Source organism: Convolutriloba macropyga, chromosome 5 (genome assembly GCF_964194025.1).
Source record: "Convolutriloba macropyga chromosome 5, txConMacr16.3, whole genome shotgun sequence".
Taxonomy (NCBI): Eukaryota; Metazoa; Xenacoelomorpha; order Acoela; family Convolutidae; genus Convolutriloba; species Convolutriloba macropyga.
In genome coordinates this window covers 6867676-6886676 of record NC_134472.1, presented here as the reverse complement: position 1 = coordinate 6886676, position 19001 = coordinate 6867676, and the positions used below count along the sequence as shown (strand labels likewise).

The 19001-nt window shown below is 36.1% G+C and overlaps 1 protein-coding gene across 2 annotated transcripts; it reads left to right on the top strand.

Moving 5' to 3' along the window:
• Positions 1-609: 609 nt before the first annotated feature.
• LOC142339745 (uncharacterized) lies at positions 610-16315 on the top strand. Of its 2 annotated transcripts, none has more exons than XM_075389998.1 (6): positions 610-1351; positions 2829-3123; positions 4323-4627; positions 12468-12650; positions 15503-15629; positions 16078-16315. In XM_075389998.1, exons 1-6 carry the CDS (start codon positions 769-771, stop codon positions 16196-16198), a joined length of 1614 nt encoding a protein of 537 aa, XP_075246113.1. In that variant the 5' UTR covers positions 610-768; the 3' UTR covers positions 16199-16315. The 2 variants fall into 2 exon arrangements, with proteins under 2 accessions (XP_075246113.1, XP_075246111.1); XM_075389996.1 differs by having other exon boundaries at positions 2823-3123.
• Positions 16316-19001: the final 2686 nt, after the last annotated feature.

Here is a 19001-nt window from a genome sequence, read left to right as displayed (position 1 = left end):
CAGATTTTTGTGCTTTTTATGTAAAAAAGTAACATCTAGTGTACTTTTGTTCCTATTCATCTCTCGAAACAGAGGGAAAGTTCTGTATCTCGGGAAAATTCTGCGTAAAATGAAATATGATTCGTCAATAACAACCCTATAAAAATCTTCCGGAAAAAAATTGCAAGAGCTTGACCAGCGAAATTACCCAGTTTTTACAAAAAATAATTTAATGACAGAAAACGCCGTCTTCGCCTCAGATTTTACTCAAGTTCCTTTCTCCGTGAGTGGCATTAATTGAATTAAAATTTCACTATATACTATATAATAAACTTGGGTGAGAAAATTAACGTTTTAGGCAAAAAACCAGATTGCCGAAAAAAAATCAATCATAGTCCTTATATTTTTTTTGTCAGAAATTGATTGAATACTTTTTGCTCAACCATCAGATAAAATTACTATAAGACTTTTCAACCATATATAATTCAAGTAAACATATTCTCAGTGGTGATACTTACAATCATATGAAGTTTTGTATCAAAAAGTACCAAAATATAGAGCACTTTATAACTAGCTCTTAAAAAAGCGTCTGAGAAATATAAAAAAGAGCGTGTAATTTGAAGCCAAGATTGATTTTATTAATTTTGTACGTTCTCAAACATACAACATAGTTTTTACTCATTTTTGATAAGTGTGCTTTTTACACAATTCTTGAATACATTTAATTTTGTTACATTAATACATTAAACACTGGAACAAACCGCAACTGGATTTGTTGTTCTCGACCAAATGTTTCAAAGCACTGAAAAATACTGGAAAAAACAGGCGGCTGAGAAGGAAAAAGAAATTTCAAAGTTACGAAAAGAACTAAATGCACTGAAGAAGGGCAAATCTGTCAAAATTGGAGACAATGAAGAAAATATTGATCACATTCGATTCATCAATTCAAAATCAAACTTATTTGACGAATGTTTAGCAGAAGTAAACAAATTAAAGCAAACTAGAACTCAGAAAGAACTGGAAAAGAGTGAACAAAGCCCTTCAAAATCTGAAGATAAGAAAACTGAAGATGAACAACCTGAAAAAGATCCGATTTTTCAATTTAGTCACGAATCAATGGAGGCATTAGTAGTGGAGGTAGCCACTTTAAAAAGTGAACGAAATCGAGAAATTGAGGATTTAAAAGAGCAAATTGATCAGATGAAACGGTCCAAAGAAAATGATCGGAGTGAATTTTCAGATGAAAATGAAGATTTTACTGAAATTGAAGTGGAAAAAGTTGCAAAAGTTGATGCAAAACATGTATCATTTGAAGAAACTGATGAGAATGAGAAGGAGGAAGGGAACGATAATGACACCAGTGATTGTAATGGTTCGTCACTAGGACATTTTCAACAATCTTACCAAAAATTTGAAGTATGGGTGAAGAATTTTATTACAGTTGTTTGACATTAACGATAATTAATTTTTCGTTTTTGTTTTTAGTTCCAAATTTTCTTACCCATCAGATATCGTTCAGACTAGACATAATGGTTTTCAATCAATTTTTTGCCACTTTTATTTATTTAGATAACTTTTTTAGTTTTTTGGAATCAAAATTAGTTTCTTAAGTAAAATAAGTAGCGTGCTACTCAATATTTATACGACTGCACTTGCAAGAGCAATAAACAATAAATTATTTTTTTACTGCAAGACAGCAACAGAAAAAGTTAGACGGTTGCTTAGTTTTTCTCGGACTCTAACTACTTGCAGAGCTGAAAAAGTTTATAAGGGGTAAAAATCGTTATAGAACTTCAGCGGTTGTAATTTTTGGTTTTTGTAAAATTCCCTCAAGAAATTGCTGCGTCTACTTTTTTGTGGCAAAAGTATATTTTGATTGAAAACATTTCTTTAATTAATCTAAACTTACCTACTGATACAGAAAATTTTCTCAGATTTTTTAATTTGGAAAATTCTTTACTAATAAAATATTCGCTAAATTTACGAAATAAATTTAAAAAGTAAAATAGCAGTAATTTTAAAACACAATTATTGTGGCAAGTCAATTTGTAGTCAGCAATGATCCTTGTCAAACTTAAAATTTTACTGGAAACTAAAAACAACCACTCGCCGCTTAACTTAGGCGCTTATAGAAGACCAGTAAGAGATGTGGTAACTGCTTTCCAGTAAACTTATTTTCTGAATCGCCCACTGAATGTGAAGGGAATTGGAAAATTGCTGCTGAGATAGAGAGTAAAGCACATGAAACAACAATACCCGAGACAAGATTCAAACTTTTGATATAACAAAGATCTTAAATTGAAAATTGCAACAAAAAACTGAAAAACGAATTTTGATAAATGCGCAAATAAAGATAATTTAAATTACATATGCTTTGAGGAAACCAAGAACGAATTATTGCTAGTAAAAGAAAGTACATTAGGAAAACACGGAAAACAACAGGAAAAAAGTTGAATTATTCGCCGACTGCCAGTTCTCTGATAGAAATCGGTATGTCCAGAACGTTCCAGACATAAGAATCCCACATGCAAGTGCCTTAAACTAAGACAGCCTATGTCCACACTTTACCCGAAGAACAGATCTAATGTTCACACTTTATTAAGTGAGTTTAAATCGAAACTTTACGCTCTAAGAATTAGATTTGTGCATAAATGATCATTTCGCAAAAAAAAATAGCAAAAAAAATGCCAAAAATAGCAAAAATGCCAAAAAATGATGAAAGCATTTTACTAAGATGGTTTAAGATTGTTCAAAAAAATAGCAAAAAGTCCAAAAATATAGCAAAAATACCAAAAAACGAGGGAAAATTCTGCAAAGATGGTTTAAGATTGTTGAAAAAATAGCAAAAGAAGCCTCAATTGTCCGCGAAGAAGACTTGGACAATATTCCGGTTCTTCTTTCAACTCTTGTCAAAGAATTGCAAGAAGTAAAAGCAAAGCTCTCTGTGATTGAGAAATCATTCGACAGTCAGCCAACTCCTGTGTCGTATACAGGGGGCTCTTCAATGACAAATTTGCCCATTCTGAGTGGAAAACCTACTTCATACCCAACGACTAATCCGATTATGAGTCAGGCTCCGTCGAGTGTTGCTCCTGAAAGTTCATCTGTTTACCATCAGAACGACCCTTCAATTGAGGAGTTCAAGTTAGTAAACAGCAGTGTTGATTAGCAAATTTTACTCGAAGTGAAAATTGAAATAAAGAATTACGTTTATCGCCTTTAATATTGTATAAACCGTCTCTATATACCGTAGTATTGAGGACAACTATTCGGATGCTAGTATTAGTTGGCGCAATGGTTAATGCACAAAGTGAAAGTAACATGTTCGATAGAACGAAGATGGGGAGAGCAACCTCACCACCTCCTTCCACTTTCATTATTTTTAAAATCACACTCTTATAATTACACTCTTACACTTAATTAAGGGGAGAAATATGGGGTAATTTTGTTATTTTTACATGTTCTTTACACATTTTCGTCCGTTTTTTTGGGAAAATCCTGGGCCCGGCAATACCGTTTTTATGGAAAATGCACACAAACATAGCTTTTTCTTCATTTGAACAGAAATGACCATTTAAACGCATTTGAGAGTTCAATTTCATTGCTTTACTATGTTCAAAGAATTTACTTCAGAAACACTAGAAACATGTCATTCTTGCCACAACATGTCATTGGATATTATGTTATAAACCATCTTATGGTAACCATGTTTCTTTCCATTAATAAAAACGGGGTTTCGGCGACCGCAAATTTTTTAAACAGGCGCAGTGATAATGGTTTTTTAGTTGAAGCGTAACTAAAAATTTTTGCTAGGTGAAAACTGAAATCTGAAATACAAGTTGTCGCCATTAATAATGTATAAAAGTCTATATACCGTAGTATTGAGGCCAATGATTCGAAATTTGATGAGTAACCAATCGAAAACTAACGAACCTTGTTAACCTCGTCAAAATTTATTCAAACAGTGTGTTGAAAAGGAAATATCAAGATATGAGCTCAACTGTTGAAGCGTTATAACTCTTTTCGGTTTGAGTTTTTAAAAAATGACTGAAGAAACATTGTGCAAGCTTTATGTGCATCAAGGGGGGTATGGACTATGTTTATCTAGACTTAGACTTATGAAAAGCCTTCAAAAGTCTAAAAAAGGGGAGTGCTCAATATTGACAATAAATACGCCATCCAGCGTCACAGTTAAAGTCGAGCTGAAGTCTTTCCATTGGTTGAGCATGGTCTATCTTTTCATAACATTTTTTGATCGAGCGTGGTCTTTTAAAAGGTTGATGTCTAAACCTGTAGGGTTAATAAGTAAACTATCGTAAAAGATCTTGTTTACAACTTTTCAGGTCAGCTCAGATCAGAAGTTCAGCTCAACTTGAGCAAATCCAGCGAGAACTAACACAGCTGAAGAGCGACCAGAGCAAATTTGCGAGGTCAATTCAGTCACGTGAAAAGTCCAAAATGGCCCCAACTTCTTACAGTAAGAGACCACAGTCATCTGATAACAAACTCAAATTTACAAGAGCGAGCGTTGGGAAGGAGAATGATAGTAACAGCAGGACACCCGCTAGATCCACCAGGGGAATTTTAAAGCCCAAAGGAGGCCAGTCTGAGAAGTACAGTGAGAAAAATAGTAGCCCATACAAATTAGGCAGGGAACAATTTCAATTTAAAACAAAAGATTTAATTTAAAAATTCTGTACACTGGATCGTGATTTCATGCTAAGTTCTTCATATATATCGCGAAAATTTGACATTTCATAGCATAACCAATTGGCAAAGGCTAAAAGAGCAAAGTAGTGAAGCGGATAAACGAAAATTAAAATTTTTTTAAAATCGCAATTTTCACGCCTTTTTCGCTTTAATGCAAACTATATTACTGAGCAGAAATCTTGCTTAAACAGCAGAAACAATGCTTTACGCAGATTTTTGTTATCATCATTATACCATCTGCCTACGGCATTATTTCTGATGTTTAAGCAAGATTTTTGCTCAATAATATAATTTGCATTAAGCCAAAAAAAGGCGTGAAAATTGCGATTTTAATAAAGATTCCATTTTCGTTTTTTTTCGAAATTTGTATACTAGAAAGTTCAAAAATTGAGACTCGGTGATAAAAAAACTAACAAGTATTGTTCGTTTCGTTTTATCGCCGAGTCTCAATTTTTGAATTTTCTAGTATACAAATTTCGAAGAGAAATTTTTCAACAAAAATTATAATAGGACAGAATTTTAAATGCTTGTTTTTAAAATTAAGAAAAAAAATGAACTGAGCTGTTGCTAAGAATAAAAATTTTATTTTCATTAAATTTTCATTCATTATTTATTAAAGGAAGTAGTGCGTTTTTTAGACTGACAGTTGTCTTAATAAGCGACGAGAGTAGTATTTGGAACTATCAATGGAAACTTTTACATAGAACATCATAAAATGAATAGAAGTTCATTTCAATGTTTTTGATTACTAATGAAGCTCTGCTTCAACGCTTTTTTTGCTTATGTATAGCTTTTTGAATCCAAACGGAAACAAACTTGTCCTTGTGAAAATTAAAATTCTTGAGACTTTGTTAGGGCACGTGGTAAATCTTGGTTACAATTTTATTGAGACATTGAAAGTTCTTTCGACCTTGAACATTTCCCGGCCTCCTTGAACTCGTTCAATTGCGACATCTGCAAGTTTCCTTTGCTATTCTTTCGAGTAAGGTTGAGGGTCCAAAAAGAAGATGATTTTGTTGAAACTGGCAACTTGGTTTATGTGAAAATTGTCAGAAATGTTATCAATTCCTTTTAAACTGATTTGGTACACATTGTCGAAGGTGTGATCAAACCAATTGAGAATCTTCGGGTTTTTCTCAAAGTTGAATCAACTAATCTGCTCCACGATCTTCTGGTGCTTCTCGATAAAGAGGCATGAGGTGACTGATTAGTCTGATGTAAACTCCAGTTTGTATTTTCACTTGAACAACACGAACAATGTTTGTGATTACAGTCCAATGTCAGTATTATGCGAGCAAGCGGCCGAAACATTGGGGGAAAGTTATCTTCTTTGATGATAACAATATCGTCCACTGCTGGTTGTACGTTTTCTGTCCTCCATTTGTTCCGCTGCTGCAATGAAGACAAGTATTCGACACTTCATTTCTTCCGGAAGTGACGAATCAGTTTTTCTATGTTTCTCCAATGTCGTGACAAGGTGTTGTTCTTTGTTGAACATGGCACGAGTGTAGCTGTGATAGGTCTGTCGATGATGAAATGTCCAGGGATTAAAGCTAGGGGATCATTGATGTTGGTTGATGGCGCTATTAGAGGGCGAGAATTGAGGATGGCCTCAATTTGGGTTAGGAGAGTTGTGAACGCACTGGTTTTATAGATTCATCAGCTGCTTGCCACATTCCTCCAAAATGAGACGTCCTGGGTAGTTTTGTAATCCAATCAATGTGGTTTTGGCTCACAAAATTGTTGATGAGATCCTTGAACTTTTCATCTCGAAAAAGTCGTCTGATTTCGGGTTCTCTTCGAGCTCCAATGAACGTTGTCGAATGGTCACTGTAAATAGCTTGGGGAGTACCGCGTCTTCCGGTGAATCTCTCCAGGGTATGGAGGCAATCTTCTTTGGTTAAGTTTTCAACTGGCTCTAAGTGTATTGGCTTTGTGGTGAAACAAATGAAAATAGCTGCGTATGATTTTGCAGTTTCTGTCAAGAATCTTTGGTAAAAAATTGTCCACAATAGTCCATCCCAGTGAACTGGAAGGCGAAAGATTCAACTATCCGTTCTGCTGGCAGATCTCCCATTAACGGCTGGCGTATGCGGGCGTCAAATCTTACGCAGGGCTTGCAGTTGTGCATAACTTTCTTAACACTGGCACTTCCGCCAGGAATCCAAACTGTTTGTCGGAGGGCAAAAAGGATTATCTGTGGTCCACTGTAAAGGTTTCTCAAATGACTTTCTTGGATGAGTAACTCAGCTAGTGTAGATATTTTTGGAATTATTATGGGGAACTTTTTGTCCACGCTAGGGAGTTTGCAAGACGACCAACAGAGCGGATGATGTTGTTGTCTTCGTCAAAGAATGGAGAGAGGCTGAGTAGATGACTGTTTTTCTCGACACGCTGGTTGGGTGCTTCAACTGGTAGGTTTGAAGTTGAGTCTTCGGGTGTTATTGATCCTTTTACATATCTGAATTCGGGCCAAAAAAGTTGCTGCATGATGCTGTAAAGGGCTATTCTCGCTGAGCGGAGATTTAATGGGGAAGGTTGATGACAAACATCAATTCCTCTTTTTGTTTTGATGTGTTGCTTCTTCTTCTTAATTGTTGATAGAAGGCTTGTTGGTGGTGATGAAAAACTTGCTGATAAATCCGTCTGCTGCTGGTAAACAGATTATTTCTGCAATTTGTATTCCGTTGATTCGTAATGTTTTTGTTGTTTTTCATTTGGCCGTTGTTCATTGAAGAGCAGATGATGTTTATTTGGTTTAAGAAAGCTGTATAATTTATGATGATCGCCTGCTGTTGGTGAAAGAAAGTTGCTGGATGGTGGAACGAAGTCTGTCTGTGTTGACTGGATTTCATTGGTTGTTTGCTAATTTTCATACAATCATTACGTAGATTTCTCTTCCTTTGACACTGCGTGCTCGACAGAGAGAAGTGGTTGCGGGAAAAATTCTTCTGCCTCTTGACTGCTGTGATGAAAGTTTGGCTGTAGGGATTGGTCTTCATGGCTGCTCTGAAGAAGGGGCTGTGGTCGTTGGGAATAGTCCTCATCAAAGTCGTTAGATAAGTTACGATAGCATATCTTCTGCAGATGAGATGCGTCCTGATTGTTGCCAGAGAAACTCGAATCTTCGCATGGGTTTTCCTGCTGGTTGGATACGAACAAATTTCCTGTGAAATTGTTTTAAGATTGGTCACGGGGTTTCATCGAGTGTTGTAGATGCTGATGATCTTGGCCGTAGACAGAAAACTTTAGTTGAACATTATCGTGCTGCTCTTTGTCGGAAACTGTTATTGGTTTTGGTTTTTGATACGTATTTGAATGATCAATTACAGGTTTCAACTGACTGTGATTGTTGCTTGACCTTCTCCTTATTCTTGATTGTAGTCGTTGAGTGAATAGTTTGACGTAAGCGAAGACTCTTACAAGTCGATACATTGATGACTGTCTGCTGATAAGATCTAAAATGCTTTTGTCTTGCTGCTGATGCAGAATTACTAGCGAGAATTGGGCTGACGAGTTTACTTCGGCTAAAGCGTCAGTTGAGGGGTTACAAGGAGGTGTAATATCCAATACAGGCCACAAATCCTCTTGTTGACGCAACCAATTTGGTCCTTTCCACAAAAGTTGCTGATTAAGAAGTCTGTCGGTTGAAATTCCTTTTGATGCGCAATCAGCTGGATTGTTTTCTGTTGGTACAAACTTCCAATTTTCTGAACGAATGTTGCTCTGAATTTTGGCAACTCGGTTAGCAAGGAAAGTCTTTCATTTTCTAGGAACAACTTTAATCCAGGCGAGGGTCACTTGTAAAACCGTCCAAGCAAAGACTTTGGGATTGGGAAAACGGGTGCCATTGATGACTTTCTTCAGTGCGTGAGAAAATTGTGCTCCAAGAAAAGCTGCACAGAGTTCTAAACGAGGAACACATAAATTTTGATTGGGACAACGCGTGTTTTGGCTGTTAGCATTTAAGTGTGCACTCGGTCGTCCATTTGCTTTCGCACGTAGACAACTACGGCATATGCTGTGATTGAGGCGTCACAAAACATATGAAGCTCCAAAGATGATGAAAAAAGTTCTGCAAACACTCGTCGTTTAGGTTTGATCTTCTAAAGTTCTTTGAGTTGATGTCGAAATCTTCCGTATTGTTCTAAAATGCTTAACGATAGGGTTTTGTCCCAGGTCAACTTGTCCATCCATAGAATTTGATAGAAGGATTTCAACTGAATTGTTTTTGCTGACAACCATCCAAGGAGGTCAAACTTTTTGTGGCTTCCGATAATTTTTTTCCTTTTGTTGGGAGTTTTTTTGTCCATGCAAACTGTGAAGGTGAAATGATCTGCAACAAGGCTCCTCTTTATTCCAAGAGTTTTTACTGTGTATTCATTGATGTTGATTATCATTTTGTCTCAAAGTTTGCAAAAACTGAAAGGCAATCGCTCAACAAGTGATGAAACGCTTGATATCCATTTTCGTTTATCAAAACAAGCTGTTTTCAGTGTTGCGATTATTTCGTCCTGAAGTTGAGTGGCATGCTTTACATCTGAGGCTGCTGTTAGCGAACCGTCCACATACATGTCATTATTGATTACAAGGCGTAGGTTGCTGTTGGTGCAACTGCCTGCTAAGGCTTTGAGAGGTCTAATTGAGTGATACGAATATGATGCTATTCAATAGGTCACTCTTGTCATTATGTATGTTTTCACCTCTATGTCATTTGGATTTTTCCACAAAACCCTTTGAAAATCCTTGTCTTCTTCGTCAAATTGAACTTGTCGGTACATCTTGTCAATCTCGGCAGATAGTGCTACGTGATGGATCCGGAAACGAATCAGAGTTCTAAATAGATCCTTTTGAAGTTGAGGTCCAACCATCAGACGGTCGTTTAGAGATACTCCACTGGCTGACTTAGCTGAATCATCAAATACGACTCTGAGTTTAGTTGTGCTGTTGAGGTCTTTGATGACACAATGATGTGGCAAGTAGAAACAGTTTCTGGCAGGCATATGAATTTTATTTCTGGGAACCTCTTCCATGTGTCCAAGTTGAATGAGTTCGTGAACGAACTGACCATATCCGTTGTATAAATCTGGTTGTTTCTCCATTCGGAAGATGGGGCTCCGTAGTTTTCGTTTCGCTTGATAGAACGAGTCGCACAGATTTCCCTCTGAGTTGCGTCGGGTGGTACTTTTGAAGTGATCTTCGCATTTCTGTTCTTCTGATGTTAACTGTGTTGTTGTCGGTATTTCCCCAATTTCCCAGAATTGCTGTAAATTGTCTGGTTCAGAACAAATGAAAGAAGACTAAAGTTGAGTACTCTTCTTTTCAAGTTGGCTCTCACCAAAACAAGATAGGCGGTAGATAAATGTATTTTCAGGTTCCTTGATTCTGTTGTCTCCAAACATCAATTCGTCGCAGTGTGGTGCTCCAATTACCAAGTCTACGGTGGATGGCTGATTGAAGTTTGGGTCCGCAAGATTGAGGTCCTGAAGTTTTGTCCAACCGCTGACATTTACATGATGCATAGGCAGATCGTTGGCTAAGACAGTTGCTCTGTTACTAATGGAGTCTTCATCTTTTGTTTTCAGGATCAAGCTTACAGATCCTTTGCTGTTGTTGACTTCTTGAACTCCGAGTCCAAAAACTCGATCATTGGCTTTTTCTTTTTTATTCAGAGGCGTTGTACTGCATCTTCCGCGATGAGGTCGCTTTGGGATCCTGAGTCTAGAATGGCTCTGAGATCAGTTGTTTTCCGTTGTTGTCAACTGAAACGATTGCGGTGGGAAGAAAAAATTCTTCTTCTTCATTCTGCGCGACTGTGCTGCGGCTGTAAATTTTTCCTTGTTTTTGTTGACTTTTTTGCTGCTTGATTGCTTGCTTCTTATAGTCACATGCTGCTAGTTGTAACTGTTGGCGCTGTTGAAGCTGTCCTCGAGTTGTTATTGGCTTCCAAGTGCAAAAGACTGTTGTGCTTTCGTTTGCATTTCTTACGAGTTGATCTTTTGCATTGTTCACTTCGATCCCCAAGGCGTAGGCAGTTGAAGCAAAGTCTTTTTGTATTGATCAGCTGAACTCGGTCCTGTACGGAAAGTGCTTTGAAACCTCGGCATTGATAAATTTTGTGGTTTTCGTCGCAACATTCACACGTTGTAGTCACTGATGTGAACATATGTGAATGAAATTTTTAAATTTGGGGGCTGCCTGTAGGCTTCTTGGCGATGGCTGATGCTGACTGCTGTGTGGCTGACCCAAAGGCGCGTGTGTTTTCTTCCATGAACTTTTTCATATCAAGACAGCGTCGGAGGTTTCTTTCTGGTGATGAAAGTTCCCCACATTTTCTCGTTTCGAAGGGCAACTTCTCTGCAATGAGGTACACGAAAAAGATGCCCTGATCGTCCACGGGCTGTTCAAGGTTGCTGAGCGCTAATCTGTGTCCTTCGACGGTATCCAAGGGATCTCGATGTGACTTCGGGTTTTCATTTGTTACCGGTTTCTGTGCAACTATTGCGTGAACGTGGGCTCTTAAAATCAAACGTTTGTTGTCGTTTCTGTTCTTCAGGATGTCGCATGCTGTACTGAAGGTTCCGTCTTTGATTTGGAGAGAGGTCAAAAGCTTCGCGGCGTCTCCTTTTACTGATGTTTTTGGACACTGCAACTTTTGATTGTCTGTTATCTGGCTGTTGCTTGTCACTGCTCCATTGAATTGGTCAAAGAAAGACGTCCAATCCTTGTAGTCTCCCTAAAAAGTTGGCAACTCCAGCTTCGTCAGTTTCACGTTGGTGATGGCCGGTCCAGTCGCTAATCATGGTGTCGAGGTTCTGGCAGGGGGTTCTTTTGTACATGACAAAACGGTTGATTAGGTCAACATGTTGTCCTATCTTGTCGTCGTACTCTTCTGATTCTTCGATTTCTTCATCAAGTCTGTCGGTGTCATCGATCAAGCTTTGAACTTTCTGATTCATGTCTGACAGGTACAACTGGTTTTTTCTCAACAATGTCGAAATTTGTTCCAGTCGTATGAGCTCCTCTTCACTGACATTTTGTCCAGGTCTATCAGTAATTGTTTTGGCTTCGTTGTTTAATCTGGTGCTGTGGGCTGTTCTTGACTTTTTCAATCTCTCGAGGTTTTCTGTTATTGTTAAAAACTTTTATTTGGTGCTTTGTTGTTTGTCTGTGGCTTTGATGATGAATTAGTTAATTTTTCTTTGAATGTGTTGGTCTTTGCTGTGTCGCTGTCTTTGCTGTGCTGGTCTTTGCTGTCTCTTTGTATTTGCTGTTGCGGTCTGTGATTTGGGAGTCTTTGATTCGGATGATTGTTGCTAGATGAAAACAAAAGGAAAACGCAAAAAATCCCACTATTTTTCCCCCGACCAATCAGACAACCGAAAAATACACAAAAGGTTCCACTTAGACTTAGAACCGCAGAAGTGACGATTAATGCTACCTAGTTTGACGGTTTCACCCTGCTTAGTATTCAAAAAAATGACTCAAAAAACAGCTGGCATATATTTGTTCCCCCAGTAGGTAACACTTGTTCCGGGACCCAGGTTAATCAACCTGTCAGTAAATTTAAGTTAATCAACTTAAATGAACTGAGGAGGGATGGTTATCTAGTAGTCTAAATGGTTGTCTAAAATATCAGATATACCCGGCTAAATTATACAGGGGAGGATTGTTTTGCGAGGTTCCGTATTTGCGATAGAAGCGAAATTATGCATATTAAGTATCAACCTTTTTGGTTCAATTCCAAAAATATAAGTTGAAAAGTTCCCATAATCTAGCAACTCAGTGGAGTAAGAGTTTAGTGAAAACCGAAAGTAGCGACGATGAAGACTTCGGAGCATTGTACGAGATGATTGGGTACAATGACAAGACGGGCCTGTTTGATTATTCAGTCAGTTCTGATTTGAAAAAGGAGGAAGTTGGAAGAGTTCGACCCAGCGATGACTTTGATTGGACAAAAGGTAAGTGATTCGAAATTTATCATTTATCAAATCTCATGTTAATTTATATTTCTCGATGGGCTGCATTTGATAGTATCTTCGTAAAAGCGAATTTCCTTCTTTCTATTTTGAGAAAAAATTGTAATCGACTTCTTGTATCTTTTTGGATGTATCCCTAATTGTATCTTTTTGGATGTTATTCGGTCTCTTAAAAAAACATTCAAACAAAATTGATCAACCACAATAATTAATCAAAATTCTATAACTAACTGAAAAGCTTCTAAAACCTCCATAATATTTCAAAGTAAGCATAAAATACTGTTCCGCTTTTTATGCTTGCTCCTGAGACAACCCACACACTAAATAAAGTTCAGGTAAATTTACCTGAAAAAATACCTTAACTTACCTGAAACGTCCAGGTAGTTTTTCCTTACCTGAACTTACCTTAACTTACCTCAACTTTACCTGAAAATTACCTGAAAAATTAAGGGGGCACCACCTGAACCTTTACCTGAACATACCTTAAATTTACCTGAAAAACACACCTGAACAGTAAAAGTAAAATTACCTAAACTTACGCGAAAAACGCGCAAAAATTACTTTAAAAATTAAGGTAAAAATACCTGAATAAATACCTGAAATTTACCTTAAAAATAACTTAAATTTAACCTGAACTTTAAAGGTAAAATATATTAGTTAAGGTAAATTTACCTTAAAAATTAAGGTTAAAAATTAAGGTGTTTTTAAGGTAAGTTAAAGTATGTTCAGGTAAAAGTTCAGGTGGTGCCCCCCTAATTTTTCAGGTAAATTTCAGGTAAAAACTAACAAATTTAAGTTAAAATTGAGGTGCGTTAAGGTGTGTTAAGGTAAAGTTCAGGCAAGGCAAAACTACCTGAACCGGTTCAGGTAAAAACATTTCAGGTAAAATTAACTGAAAAATTAAGGTAAATTATATGTACACAGTCGAATGGGGAAAAAGTCTTAGCTTGTTCATGAGAATCTTTAGTTTCTTTGATATATTGATTAATATATAAGGAAGAGTGATTGGATTCAAGTTGATACACTTTAAAACCACTTTTAAACTTTCTCTAAACCGTTTTCTGAAACCAGGTTTTACTGAAAGTATTTTTGGTGTTTGATGTAGTGTAGGTGAACAAATATTAGCTCAAATTGATTGCTTCATATAAATATCATTGTAAAGCTCTTGTAATAAGCTTCAACATTTCCTTTGATAATTTTATTAAAAATAAACAATTATGTACTGCAGAAAGTTATTTAAAAAGTTAAGGTAAGTTAAGGTAATTTTACCTTAACACAGTTCAGGTAATTTTTTACCTTAACTCAAGTTAAGATAAAGTTAAGGTAATTGTTACCTTAATTTTACTTTAACAAAGGTTTACCTTAACTGCGTTAAAGTAAATTTACCTGAACTTTTTTTTAATGTGCAGAAAAAATGGGTTGTCTCAGGAGCATGCTTGCTGTTTTCTGCAGTTTTAATGTGTTTCAGTTTTATAACTATGTTTTTTTTGGAAAATTTTTGTCTACAGAAAGAGGAATTAAGCTAAGTGACAATTTTAATGAGCAATCCCTATCCTTAGAGAGTGTGAGTGTAATGTTACAAAAACTTGCGAATTTTTTTCTCCTTTTGTGCGATGAATTTACACTCCTGCAAGGTTTCTGCTGCACGAAAAATTGCGATATCACAAATAAAATCAGGCACAATGGTGCGTCAACTAGATATATGAAGCTCAATTAACCATAACTACAACTCGACCATAACCTAATCAATCATGGCAGCAATAATGGTACCACGTGAAAGTTTCAGACAATAAAAGTGGCCATAGTCAGCAAAAACAAAGCGATGCCGTTCACGGAAGGAAATATCTAAGATGTGGGGAAAAATAAAAAAAGGGCAGCGCAGATCAAACCGTTGCCGCGTAATGCTGTTCCGCTGCAATTAAGCAGACACCAATTAATATGTTTTTTGCAAAAAGTAAAAGAAATTATAGCCATGCAGTTAAATATACCCGCAAAAAAACATTACGCCAAGTCATTCAAGAACAAATTTAAAAATATCAATCATTTTCGTTAAAAGACCACAGTATATAAATTGTTCTCTTAAAAAAAACTTTTAGCAGCTATCTTAAAATTCGAAGGAATTTTTATGCTTTGAAACCAAAAATCATCCCCCGTTTTGTTAAATATTTTTTTTTCATTTCTTGCTGACCAAAGCCATTGTGGTAACTTATTCCATTTTGTACGCATTGTCGAACAATCGAATTTATTCCAAAATTGATTTTGACATTCTCTCAATTTGATTTTGAAATTGATGCTCCAAAATTGATTTTGACATTCTCAACAAAACAATTTTTTATTGTTTTGTTCGAGCGTTTTGCGGTTGAAGACTCAGATACTCGTGAAAGTTTTGTCATAATGAAATTTGATTAGTGACATTTTTGCATTTATGATTTTGGCCGGTAGCATTCACGTCTGTATCGGTAGATTTTGTGCTCTGTCATATTTTTCACGTAGAAAGCACACTTTTTTATTCCAGTTAATTTGTCGGTTAATGCGTTGCAGGTTTTTATTTCAGATAAATTTTGAGAAAAAAACATTGCTGAAAAAGTTAAGTGTGAAAGCACAAGTGATTTCAAAAGAAGATTAAGCGTGTTCATGAGAATTTGTTGTCTTATTAGATATGTTGATCGTATAGCATGAGTCATCTTTTTACTGCTCTTGCGATCATTCTTCTATTTTCAAACGTCTAGTCTATGCTACTAGTATGGGTCACATAAAAACCACTTAATAATCAACTGTGTATATTAAGTACACGGTTGGTGCAAATTAGTGCTCTGAACGGGTTTTCTTTCCAGGAGTTCACTATCCATCCGACGCCCTAAGCCAAGAGGCCCTGGATAGAGGAGAGAAGTACTTGAAGAAGGTGGTGAAAAGATACAATGCTGATCACCCAGAGGAAATGGGAAGCCCTGGATGGTACAGGTATGACAAGTTTTTGTTAAATTTGTAGCTCAGAACAATGAACGTTTCTTTTGTTGGGGGTTGCGGTAAGCGTTGAAATTTTAACAAAAACTAACATCAAAACTTGTGCATTTATCTGATGCTACTCAGGATAAGCTGCGCGACTCAAGCCAGTTATCATCAGATGGGGTCTCAGACTCACTTGGGTCCTCAAGCACATAGGTTATCAGACTCACTTGGGTTGCGCGCTGGTTTGCCAGACGTACTTGGAAGCAATCATTACATTATATTCTTGCAGTAGTCATGGTGTATTCAGAATATTCATCAGCTTTCGTAAATGACACAACATTGGCTTGCTAATTGCTGTTGGCAAATTTGGTCAACCCTAATTAACTCGCTTCATTTTTCAGTAGAAAAAATCGAACATCGCTATTAAGAGAACGTTTTTTCTGATTTCCTACTCATTTAGGTATGGATCTGCAGATAAAGATTTGGAGATGATAGAGAAAGCTCTGCAGAACAGTTTCTTAGAAACAGAAAGCGGGACCCTAGTCTATGTCAAGGACAAACTGCCTGATAGCGACGGATGAATTGCAGCAAACAACGCTTACAAATGCATCTAAATAACTAGATTTGTACATACATTAATAGTTGGAATACATTAAATCAAATAAAATTATTATCACGAATTTAAGAGTTCTGTTTTCTTTTTCTCGAATACAAAAATAACGGTTCGAAAAAAAATCAAGTTTCAAAAAGACCAACTGGACTAAGCAACACGGCAATGACTAAAATAACGGTTAATCGTTGTAATTTTTATATAACAACCGAATATTTCAGAATAAGAACAATGTTCTCATGTGGAAATTGTTACTAACATCAGTTAAAATGTTTAGGATTCTTAGATTTTGAGAACTTAATTAGTATGCAATGTGCTGAGGCTGATCTTAGTGAACATATTCACTAAGAACAAACAGAACAAACTTGGGCGATATATGTTGGAGTGAAATCTAGTTCTTTTTTGCTAAACAAACAAAAAGTGAAACTTGCTTTGCAAAGTCAAAAAAGTTGTCAGAAAGACAAAGAATGAAATACAGAGGTTGTCGAACACCGTAAGTCCATTTTAATTACAGCAGCAAAAAATGAGACTTTGCAAAAATTCTTCCCAAAACGCCAAAAACTGAAAGTCTAAGAGCGAAATGGTGAAACGAAAAAGTAGCTGTGTGTTCCCCGTAATTTACGGTACATTGGGAGGGACTAATTGGCGGTTTTCATGAAAGATATAACGGGTAATTTAATCAACAAAAAATAGTTTGCAAAATGAAAGGGAGAAACTTGTGCTTTTAAGAATTTGTAGGCCACTTTTTGGATGTCTCCACAGAATTGAAGAAGTATTTGATTGCATGCTAATGATTATTGGCCTCAAATTTTAACTGGTGACTCCTTGGAAAATTGCGAACTCAATGAGAAAAATTGCGAGCTTTTTTCTGCTGCACAATTTTGTTAAATTTCCTTTTTTCGAACAAAAAAAACTAAAGCCATTCTCTTTACTTCCATGAAAAATTTTTTTTACCAGACCCATAGTTTTCTTTTATAATCCCACTTAAACTTGCTGAATTTTTATTGGTTATATTTCAATTTCAATGTATCAACGGCGACTAATATCCTACACGGAAAAGGAATAGGAAGACTTAGTTTTTCTGCGTCATTTTTTAAATCATCGCGATCATAAGTATACTAGCTAAAATTTACTTAAAACAGACATTGCTACATCTAGAAGCCTTCTAAGGGCAAAAATAAGGTTCAACATCACAACCCTGCTAAATTCAACTACTATTGCATCTGCTTTAAATAACAACGAATAGCATAGAATTAAGGTAACGTTAGCTCGAATTCAAAACGATCAGGTAAATATGACGTTAAGCAAAGTCCTGAAAATATTTTTAAAGATCTTTTCATCACCTTTTTCAATTTTCCAATAGGTCGATTTCTTAAAAAACTGCGCTTCTAATCATGATTTATGTCTCCTCAACAGTGTTGGCGAATCACTTACTCAGAGGCTAGCAAAGCGTATCGCCTTGAGAGAACTGCTCAGCATCTTAATGCCCTTGGGTCTTCACACTTATCATCATGTCTTTGCGGAAAGAAAATTAAATGGTCAAACGGAAAAAAACTATCATAGAAAAGCCGGTAGCATGAAAAATTGCGTCAAAAAGATGAGCAGGCTAATACAATTGCTACAAAATGCGTACAGCAATTAAATAAATAAAAGAGCTAGTAATGCAACTCCAGCTCTACAATTATTCAATAATTTGGCGATTTTTGCCCCATTAGGTCCGCAAGGTGTCGCATAATAAATGCTCCTAGGGGCTTCATTTGAGTGATAGAGCTTCAAGTGAGCAAGGTACAAAAATTTTTAAAAATTTATTTTGCAATGAAGTACTCCGTTTTAACTATGCACTAAAATCTTTAATTTCTAGCTCAGTCGTGATACATTTAATAAAGGAGACGTAGCTTTCAATACTGATAAGATTTGTCATCAAAAGCTCATAATTTTTCAATTAGATTCTTCTTTAACATTTGGTCGGTGTTTGAGCCCAAATTTTTTATTTTTGTAATATAGTCTTTATCTTCTTTGTGTCCAAGTGCATAAATTTTTAAAATCAAATTATCAAAATTAATTTTAAAAAAATTCTTTATAGTCTATCAAATTGCAATCTTACAATAATTGCATTTTTTTCTCCCATAAAAATTCAATAATCAATTTATTTTAAAGTTTTTTAAAGTTCAAATGCAAAATTTGTAAATTTGAGAACACGTTGATTTTACTCGAAGTTCAGCGCATTTCCTACTAAATCTTTTTCTCTGGCTTGTGTTCAGTAAAAGGGAGAAATCATGGTAGCAATGCTATTTAAAAGCAAGTGTAATTGTCCAAACATCAAGTTGCTTTTTGGAAATATGCATTTCGATTTTAATATGGCACTACTCTTACTTACCTAGCTTTCTTCACGTTTTTTGCCCTCATGTGTGCGCGTACATTTGTGGGTGCGCGCGCTGCTGATGGAGGTAGATGATTTGGGCTAGAAGCTCTCCGGTTTCGAATGTCAATAGAGGTTCTTGAAGATTTCAAGTGAAAATTTAACCAAATTATCGGCACTTTCAATCGAATTTTTTTGGCAGTATTCAGCTGTCCATAAGTTTGAAGTTTGGGATTGGGAGACCAATTTAAATTACCCAAAACTCAAAAAAAAACAAGGAAATAAGTCACTTGAAAATTGAAATCCTCCAGGCAATAATTTATCATAAAACAGTTACACATCTTCAACAATTGCTTCTAACTGCAATAGAGAGCAAGTAAATATACTGAACGTTAAATAACTTAGCAAACCTTCG